This window comes from Hypomesus transpacificus, chromosome 1 (genome assembly GCF_021917145.1).
Source record: "Hypomesus transpacificus isolate Combined female chromosome 1, fHypTra1, whole genome shotgun sequence".
NCBI classification, from domain to species: domain Eukaryota; kingdom Metazoa; phylum Chordata; class Actinopteri; order Osmeriformes; family Osmeridae; genus Hypomesus; species Hypomesus transpacificus.
In genome coordinates, this window is record NC_061060.1 from 3,826,353 (window position 1) to 3,836,762 (window position 10,410).

The 10,410-nt window shown below is 43.3% G+C and overlaps 2 protein-coding genes across 3 annotated transcripts; one reads left to right on the forward strand and one right to left on the reverse strand.

Annotated features, from left to right (window-relative positions):
- Window positions 1-1,248: 1,248 nt before the first annotated feature.
- cdx1a (caudal type homeobox 1a) lies at window positions 1,249-3,583 on the forward strand. Its single transcript, XM_047024402.1, has 3 exons — window positions 1,249-1,606; window positions 3,287-3,401; window positions 3,580-3,583. Exons 1-3 carry the CDS (start codon window positions 1,249-1,251, stop codon window positions 3,581-3,583), a joined length of 477 nt encoding a protein of 158 aa, XP_046880358.1.
- Window positions 3,584-5,708: 2,125 nt separating this feature from the next.
- Window positions 5,709-10,382, reverse strand: LOC124467673. 2 transcript variants are annotated; one of them, XM_047020059.1, is made up of 6 exons: window positions 10,148-10,382; window positions 9,254-9,592; window positions 8,916-9,173; window positions 8,594-8,797; window positions 8,152-8,256; window positions 5,709-7,187 (listed from the first exon to the last, which is right to left on the reverse strand). In XM_047020059.1, the coding sequence occupies exons 1-6, from the start codon at window positions 10,191-10,193 to the stop codon at window positions 6,943-6,945; spliced, it is 1,197 nt and encodes a 398-aa protein (XP_046876015.1). In that variant the 5' UTR covers window positions 10,194-10,382; the 3' UTR covers window positions 5,709-6,942. The 2 variants fall into 2 exon arrangements, with proteins under 2 accessions (XP_046876015.1, XP_046876102.1); XM_047020146.1 differs by having other exon boundaries at window positions 8,672-8,797; window positions 10,148-10,377.
- Between the last annotated feature and the right edge of the window lie 28 nt (window positions 10,383-10,410).

Sequence of the window (10,410 nt, forward strand, 5' to 3'; positions counted from 1 at the left end):
ACACGTCTGGTCAAAAACAGAGAAACAGGAGGTCTCGGACTGCGGGAGCTTCATGTGTAACGCTGCTGCTCTGCTCTCCACTCAGAGTCATCTTTCTCACACGCGCTTTCACACACTGCGTCATGCATTAACGCGTTCCGGGCAAGGGGGCCCATGTGTCCTGTCAGCCTTCCTCCTCTTCCTCCTTTCTGCCTCTTCCCTGGAGCCTGTGAGCCGTTCATTATCCTGCCAGCTGAGCGGAGGGTGGGAGGCAAACAGAAACACACTCTCCTCTCTAATTCCCTCTAATGTGAGAGCCAGGCTACAGTAATGAAAGACCAGTGTGTGTGTAAACCGATGTGTGTGTCTGTGAGTGTTTACGTGTGTGTGTGTGAGTGTGTGTGTGTGGGGGGGCGGGGGTTCTGTCTGTGTGTGTGAGGGTGTGTATGTATGTTTAGGTGTGTGTCTAACTAACTGTGGTTTTCTGTGGGGCGTAGAGAGATGGCATAAGAAGAGAGGTATGTAGGAAGACAGCAGTACACCTCACTGTTCCAGACTGTTCCAGCCAGTCACCAGACTGTTCCAGACTTCCTTTCTGACTGTTTCTGAGAGAGCCGGCTGTGTGGCTTCAGCTGGTGCTGCAGGTGCAGATCCAGAGGTGTTGTCTTGGTTCCCTCTGACAGATGATGATCACTAATGGATGTGTAGATGTTGACTGCAGTCTGGCAGGAACGCTTCTTGTTCCTGGATTGACTATGGTGTCTTGACCCTGTGTACCCAGGCTGTAAGAAGGCTGTCTTAATATTGACACAGAAATCCAGATCAAATGTTTAAAGTATATATTCCATATATACTATCTATATAAACTCTCTAACCTCGACCTGTGGACAACCCCAGCAGTATGTTCTTCTCACTGTCACGGACGTGTGGCGCCCTCTTGTGGACACCGTGGACACGACACAAACACGGCCACGTGGTACACATTACACACCTAAAGTGCCCCTTGATCAGGTAGTCAGCGCTTGACACCAGGTAGTTTACTTAGGCATCAGCGGACGCACCCTAGAAAAGAGACAGCCACCAGAGGGAAGGGTTAGTGGGGGCTGTCCATGACGTCACGTTGTTCCCTCTCACCTGGCTGTCCTGGACAGATATATAAAGGTGTGAAGTGGACAGGAGAGAGACAGAGTGTGATAAGGTGTAAACCCTCGAGAAAAGTGTTTCCCACTTTTTGTTTCAGACCATGTGCTTGGGGCTTGATTGGTTGAGATGCAGGTGAGCTACTCTCTAGACGGGAACCCTGTCATGTACCCGCTGGGCTGTGCGAGTCAGACCGGGAACAGCCAGCACATTCCTGCACCGTGTCCTTGGGGAGATTTCCCTGGTTATCAGCACGTCACTGGAGACCTGCTCCTCACCTCAGCCTCCTGGGGCTCCGCGGCTCCCCCTCAGGAGGACTGGTCATCGCAGGGCCCCTGGGCTGGGTCCAGCGCTTCACCTGACCTGACCCAGGTCCCACGCTCCACACCGGAGGGTCCCTCGTCTCGGGACTCACCGGCCAGCCAGGACTCTTTCGGGAGACCGTCGCATGACTGGAGCAGAGATAACCTGCACAGCACCAATCCAGGTACTTGGTGTTTTCAGTGTTCCTGCCTTCTTTTTTCTCTTCTCACCGCAGTGCTTGAGTGAGGTTAGGTTCCAGCTAGGCAGCCGGGCAGTGGAATTGCTGCTCATCTCCATTTTAAACGGTTTAAGATTGTAACTGATTGAGGCTAAGGCAGAAAAATAGGTATTTTACGACTGAGAGACAAATAGTTGCGTTTTATAAGTTAGAAGTTGTCGTGTTTTACATCTGAGGGGTTTTCGTATTCAGACGCGGTTGGTGTGTATTTGGCAACGCTTCCTGTCCAGATCTGTTTTTTTTTAACTCCTTAACAGGCGTAGCAGTTGCACTTCCTCTTTGGAAACATTGTTCAAACACCCCCCTCAATATCCACGGAGATAAGAAATGTAATTTAGTTATCTTAAAAACAAATACGTTCAGTTTGACTCACTGGGAAGTTTAGAAAGAGTTTATCTGTGTTTGTGTGTGTTCTTTTATCGCAAATCTTGTCACAATCTTCTCGCGAATGAACGTCACGACATGAGGGATGAATTGATTGTGTCCACAAAGGGACACTAATTCCCTGCAGGGTGGACAGGACACGATGACACAGACGACGGATTACTAATTTAAAAACATTTTTCAGAAATATTGCACAATATGAACTACACCCTCTCACACTCACACATATTTGTGTCGAGCTGACAGTGGAGCCCAGAGACGTGGTTTCACACCCTCTCTGTCCACTCTGGGCTGACAGACTGAGAAGATAACAGCCGCACAAACTGACATTTTCACACACACAGGAGGTGACAGGAGAGATAACAGTGATGGAGGCTGGACCGGACTAAGTGTCCCAGTGTGACTGACTGAGTACCAACTTACATCAACATAAGACTCCTCAAGCCTTATCTGTAAGTGTGTAAGTGTCTGTTTGGGCATGTGCGTGTGTCTGTCTGTCTGTGTGTGTGTGTGTGTGCGTTTGTGTGTGTGTGTCCCCTCACCCTGCTGTGATCAATTCACTGACAAGACTTCTCCGGATCAATACCCTTAACCTGACTCACCCTACCAGGCACTGTGTGTGAGTGTCTGTGTGTGTGTGTGTGTGTCTGTGTGTGTGTCTGTGTGTGTGTGTGTGTGTGGACTATGTACACACTTGAGTATGTCAACAGCCTTCATGAGGAGGCAGTCTAGGCCCGTTCTGAGAAACATGATTAATACAGTCTGAGGCCCGGGCGGGCGCCACTGTGCCTGGTGGGTTCAGCCCCCGCCAGCTACGTCCATCCCTGTCTTCACACAGGTCTGACTCACTCACCTGGTGCCTCATTAACACTGGAACTGCGACCCAACACCCTCCTGCTGTTTCCTCCTGAGTGGGTCAAACTTTAGCTTTCGTCACCACTCATGAAATCAGTCTGTATGAGAGATTCACTGGCACCTGTGATACAAACAGGGATCAAACTGTATGGAAGGAGTGACACTGTTTCAGTGTCTGACCATGCTGTCATAGCATACTTGGCATTTCATAAGAACGCCAAGGTTTGTCATATTTGTTGTTCTTGCTAATGAATGAATGAATCATTCCGTTTTTTGGGGGTGTATGTATTATAGAATGCTTTGCACAAATGTGCTTCGTATAGACCTGTATGTGCTTTACATGGTTGCTTATCCACATGGCTTGTTGACTTGTGTTTGTGTTATCAGGAGGGAAGACCAGGACCAAGGATAAGTATCGCATGGTGTACACCGACCACCAGAGGCTGGAGCTGGAGAAGGAGTTCCACTACAGCAGATACATCACCATTAGGAGGAAGGCTGAGCTGGCCACAGCTCTCAGCCTCTCAGAACGACAGGTACACACACACACGCCCACATACACACACACGCACACATACACAGGCAGGTCACTTACTGCAAACAGGAGACTCAGGAGAGAGTCGAACAGACATAAAAGTGGTCAGTGGTGTGAAAGTGTTCTACTGTCTGTCCCCGTGCAGGTGAAGATCTGGTTCCAAAACAGACGAGCCAAAGAGAGAAAACTGAGCAAAAGGAAGCTTCAGCTATCCCTGCATGCCCCCCCATGCCCATCCATGATCCCGCCCCCCCATACAGACACCAAACGTCCTTGACAACTTGTCCATGGCAACCAAACCCTACAGTAAAGATATGTTATCAGATGCTGAATCGATGTCTGTTATAGGGAGATACCAGAGGAAGTGTGTGTGTGTGTGGGTTAGCGTGTGTTGTGCCACCAATTGCACTACTCAACCATTATTTTCTGCTCAGTTTATGATTGACATTGAGATCAGAGAGAGAGAGACTGAGAGAGGGAGACAGAGGAAATAGAGAGGGAGGGGGTGAGAAGATAGAAATAAGAGAGAGAGGAAGAGGTAATCCCTGTTAAAAGCTGCTTTGTGAAATGCTGGTGACTACACTAACCACCAGCGACTGATGATACATTTAGTTTCACATGTGATATTGTATAGAGTTCCTAAACAAATGCGTTTTCTATTGGAAGGACCAATTTTAGTCCTACACTAGACTTAAAACATTGTGGTGAGAAATTAGGATCTGAGAGTGGTTTGGTGGTTTACTGATTAATATGGAACAGAACATCTGTTTGAGTGACTAAATTAAACATTGTTAAAGAGAAGCAAGTACCTGCAATGCATCCTGATGCTCATGGAACATACAAACACACACTCTGAACATCCATCGCAGTTTGGCCTGTTTGATTTCCATGTTCTTCCAGTGTCTTTATGATGTCACCAGTGGACTGGTAAAAAAAAGAAATATATTGCTACCCCTAAATACGCCTACTGAATCCAGGAAACAATGTACTATTTTCATGAAATACACAGGATATGACCTTTTACCTTTCAATGTGAAACAGTAAGAACCAGCTGCAGACCACCACACCGTCACTATGCCAACCACTGGCCAACATGCATATATCTGCCATGACCAGGCTACTGGTGAATGATATGGATCCTGTTGAGAGATATCTTACTTATGATACTTTTGTAAAAGTGGTTCTGTTTGTATAAACCGTCTGTATATGAATTTGATAGGGAAATATTGGAATTTAGTCAATTTTTTTTGTCCATTTAATAATAATAATAATACATTTTATTTAAAGGCGCCTTTCTCGGCCCTCTAGGACACTCTACAGGGTACAAAATACATTTAAAAACAGCTAAATAAAGAATACAACAACATTAAAAAACAACATTTTGTCCGTTTTTTCCTGGGAGTTTTCTGAACCATGAAGTGTTTGAGAGAAGAGGGTCAACAAGACTTAGTTCTTGTCCATTTTAGAACATGCAGCACATGCAGCACACTGAGTTTGTCCAGTCAGCAAGTGGAATGTTTTTGTGGTTCAGGCAGGAAGACTCGATAGTAACTAATAGTTTACTCATTATTGACAGAAGAGACACTTCTTCTTTGCGTTTTGGTCTCTTTTGCAACTGCTTTTTGCCAAGAAACAGGCTGCTCATTGATATTCCACAAGAGAAATTTGACATGAGAAGAACTTACATGTGAACTTACATGGCGAATAAAGCAAATTCTGATTCTTACGATATTTGGAGCTGTGTGCTGACAATGCCCAGTCACTGAATGGTTGTTAATACAACGATCCGGTTGTATTACAAATGCTGTACATGACATGAAATATTCAAGGCAGTGCACCAAAACCATCGTACTCATTGACCTGTTGAAGGCAAAAGGCTGGATGCAAAAACATGTAAACATGTATTATTTCAATGACTTCCTCGTTGATTCATATCACAAAAATATATGCTGGCATGACAATTACATTTGAAGCTGTATATTTTTGCAAAAATATTTCTGTAACATGTCCTCAATATGACTGATAATAAAGTCACAGTACTGGTCATACAGGCCAGCACCCTTGTGTGGTTACAGGGATTGGAAAATTGTTACGACATGAATGTGTCCACATTTGAGGGTTTCAGCTGAGCAGCCACTGGGGGATTCTAGATAGGAAGTCATGTCACCTGACTGGAAGTGCAGCAACAAATATAGATATTTTACCAGACTTATGATAGACACAAGAAAGCAAAACAGAGAGAGAGGTGGAAAAGAACCAAGTGCGATGTGTTACTTGGTGGTAGGCACTGTACCCAGGGAACCAGCTACAACTGCAGTTTTTTTACACCCAAAACTGGTAGATAGTTACAGTTGAATTTTCACCACTACTATGAAAAGATTGTGCCATTGAAATGACATACAGCTCTGGAAAAAAACTAAGAGACCACTGCACCTTTCCTTTTGAAATAAGTTGAGAATGAACATTTTGAGTGAGGAACACCAGGATAAAATTTCCCGTGGCCGATTACATTTTACCCGTCTGATCCTCACTCATTATTGTCCTTTTCATCACTTTAAGGTGCAGTGGTCTCTTAATTTATTCCAGAGCTGTGATTTCATAATTATATAATTGTGTAAAGAATTTATAAAATAATAACATACCTCCCATGAATGTGTCTTATACTTTACTTAACATATAAAATATATACATATGGAACTATTTACATTTCCTTACAAGTAAGAACCCAAAAACCACAATAAAAAAAAATCTGAGAAAAAATATAATCTGAAAGATGTGTTAGACAAAAAGAGAAGTCTCTGTAAAACTATTTGTGCTCTTTCAGTGACCACAGGTGACAAAGCCGTTATAAGGCATCGTGAGTAAGGGGAAGTGATGAGAAGTACAGAGGAAGTTACAGATAGACAGAGGAAACAGGCCCCTGAGTAAAGGGTCAAATAAAGATGTTTACAAATTAAAGATAACGGTAACCTTGAATTAATGAATGCCTTTACTGTAATTGCACATAACAACGAAATTCAAGCTAGATGAAAGACAGTTAGATTCTGGAGATCATGACCATGTGAGAATCCATCTTGCCAAGCTCCAGTTTGTCCCCGAACCAGAGTGGTTCCGACCACGTCAAATGAGAAATTAATGGCAGTTACGGGCGTGCCGCGTGGTTGAAGTTAGCCCATGAACAAACATCGAAATGAGATTCTGTTGTCTTTTTGGTGGTATATTCCGATGTGTCAACATCTAATACAGTAAAGGTCGTTAATGTAAGCACAGTGATGCACACACTTTAAAGTCCTGGTAGGCCAACTGCTATCTCCAAAGAATAGCACGAAAACCTTTTGTCCAATCAAATTACTTGATCGGAACTAACTGTTCATGAGAGTGCTTGAGAACGGAGGGGACCGGGACGCTCAATGCTGCCAAGACTTGCCAAGACTTTAAAAAATAAATAACTGTAGGGGCTAATTGTAGGCTCTAGAGCATGAATGAGAACATCAGTTAAGGCACGGTGTTAGCGTACAGATGAATACACACATTCCTCCTGAGGCTTGTCCACCTTCCTCCCGGGGCGTGTCATAATCATCACCTCGCCATACTCTACTTCCCTGCTGGGTCTCTGCTCCTGACGGCTGGCGGCCCCGGACACCTTCACCTCGCCGTACACCACCTCAACAGGAGGCTGCTTCTTCTTCTTCTGTCTATCCTGGTTCTTTGTCACGAATCGGACATCGGCGTAGGTCACCTCACCTTCATCTTCTGTGGAGAGACATGAGAGTTAGATCTACATCAATGTGTGAACATTTTCTTTTTGTTGTTTTTTTTTATTGTTTTTTTTTACAGTTTTTTTCGTTAGCAGACGATTTTATTAATGTTGTAGCCTAAGAGTGCATTTGACTGGAAGCTTCAGATGCTATTTACTTGCAGTAAGTGTTCGAAATGTTAAGATATTAGGTATTAGGGTGTAGCCACTCAACTTGTTGATAAGTAGGCCTATGTGTTAAAGTGTAGCTCACTGGTTAATTCTGGCAACAGTTAAGGGTTTCACGTAGACTAAACTTGTTTTTTTCTTAGGGCGTGCTCACACCAGCGTGGTTTGGTCCGGTTGAACCGAACCCTGGAGCGTTTACACCTAATGAAGCTCTAGCGAAGACCATACTTCTCGCATGCTCACTCATATATTCATTGCCTGGACTATCAATCATGATGTCAGCTGTTTGGATGAATCGGTTTGGAATGAACCTGAACACAATAATATGCTCATGTTCAATAACAGTAGAAATACATGCATGTTAACTTTCTGACTTGATATCTTCAGAATTCATTCATTTGCGCAGGATAAGAAAACAAACTGAGTCAGATGAATTATGTTTTAAACATATTCTGTTCATTAGGCCTATACCAGTTTAACTTTGCTTCAGACTAAGTGCCTTAGTTGTGATAGTATAAAAAACACATAACCTGTTCTTAAGCATCCTGTGTTTATGCCTTTGTCTATTTTTTCAAAGGTGCTGTAACACATACAGTGTGGAGATTGATACAATGCCTCCACAAACTTCTCCACCAAAAAAAAATAGTGTCGCATCTGTGCTTGACCAACACTTGAAACAATATGTTTCGACTATGTTATGAAAGACACAGCATTTACAATTCATCACTGATTAATATGTTCCCCGTATCCCAATATGAAACATGGTACTGGAGACAAAATACTTGTTCTGACCTGCAGAAGCAGCAGTCTTCTTTCTGCACTGCACAAAGTAAATGCCCAGAAGGACACCGATGAGCAGGACTCCAGCCACTGACCCTGCTACAATCACTATCATATCTGGAGAGATGACACACAGACAGAGACACAGACTTTAGTGTTGCTGTCAAATAAATCAGTACAGGTTTGGTGTTAGTTATACTAAACCTAGTAAGAAGGATTAAATATATGTATCCTTCTCTGACTCTATGATTTTATCTAGTAAATAATTGTAATTAAATCCCTGTACGAACAATGACGTTTAAATACGGGTATGTCAAATCACTTTGCTTTGCATGCTAAATGGGAAATACCAAACAATGCCATGTATTACCATCACTAAAGTTGTGTCTTTTATTATCTCCACTATGAATAATGTCACTAATGATAAAAATTACATATTGATATCAGTCATCACCTCTAGGCCCTGGCCAGGCCAGGCCCTGGGTGGTGTGATTGGAGGGTCTGGAGGTGGCTACGCTGGTAGTCCCCTTACCAGAGGTTGTCAGAGTGGTGGTGGGGTTTGTGGTGGTAGTTCTGGTACACAGGTTAGGACCAGTGGGACTGACCCAGTCTGATACCTCTGTCCCATTGGATGATGTGCAGTTAACGTATTTTGTACCTAAACCCAGTCAGACAAGATAATGGTAAAGTGGGGCAGAGTAGAGGAGTCTTCACTACGGTCCAATCATGGTGCACAAATGATGATCATAGAATCTCACAGTACAACCAAAGCTTACCATTGCATGTTGACACATCCAGGTCCACAGTGGCGTTACTGATGTGGTTGTTAACAGTACAGGTGAGCTGTCCGGACATGCCTCTCTCCAGAGTCACACTGCTGCTCTCTTTATCATGGACCACCCTGGAGTCTTTCAGCGCTTGTCCATTCAGAGTCCAGCTGTACCAGGGACTGTCCCCCTTACAGGAGCAGGACATCCTCATCTGTCCCTGGGGGAGACACTCTGAGATGACCAGCCTGGGGGAGGACACAGGGGCTGGGGGGGACAGACAGAAGTCAGGGTTAGATTAATTGGTTTTCAGATGGTGGATGGTTTTGATCCTTTCAGTTATTTACCTTCAATAGACAGTTGTAATATTCGGTCTGAAGTCGCTCCACTAGAATCATTAGTTATTTGTAGGGTGTAATTGTCTGAATACTCTTTCCATATTTTATTGATTCTCAGTGTCCCAGTCTTGGTTTCAAAGTAAATACGGCTATCATTTTTTGCTTCGTTTTTTTTATTAAAGTAAACAACTTTCTGATTTTTCATTACGAAGACTAGATTTCTAATAAGTCCAGCAAAGCGAAGTTCATATCCACTGATGATGTCCGTCAGATGCAGAACCACAGTTCCATTCAGAGCTCCGTAACACTGAGTTCCACTCTGTCTGGCATCACAGGATGTCTCAATACCTGGAGAGACAATGAGGGGAACATTGATAACAACCGTTATCATTTATGTGTCAGAAACAGCCCAAAGGTAACATTGCATTTTTTAGTATAATTATTGTATCATGTTGTATTGTTATTGTATTATTACGTTGTATTACATTGTTATTACAAATATAACTTTACAAATGTCACATGAGAAAGGTCCACCACCTATAATATTCCTATTGTGCATTGTTTGAATTATCATATTAATCTGGTGATGATTACCCTGTGTAAGGGATAGAGATATCAAAATATGACATTTGCGTTATTCAATAGGTAATAAGGCACTTATTCAATGCTTATTGACATTAATATGTGTTTATTAGACTTACAGTCCTACTAACTTTATTATACATTAACTAACACATCACCAGCACCTGGTTCTAAAGTGTTTCCATTATTGTCCATTGTCTAACAGGTTCTTCTCTGCTTTCTTCTCTGCTCTAGCTAAGATGTATCGTTACATACTGAAGCATGATACTGTTCATCTTCTGACCACCAATGTTTCAAACTGTAGAGCTGTAAGCACCTTACCATGAGACGCTCTCACCAGCAGAAACAGCAGAAGCACCACTTCCATGTCTCTCTACAAACAGCCTCACTTTGACCTGATGGACATCACAGCTGACTGACACGCTTCATCCACAAAATGAGGCAAAGGGACTGTTAAAAGACGAACATATTGATCCTCTGCGAGTCGTTGTGGCACAGCAAAAGCCCTAACCTTGATGTCAATCAGTGTTATTTATAGTGTCATGCAGAGAAGAGGAAGTGTTTTAAAGGGTTCCGCTTCATGT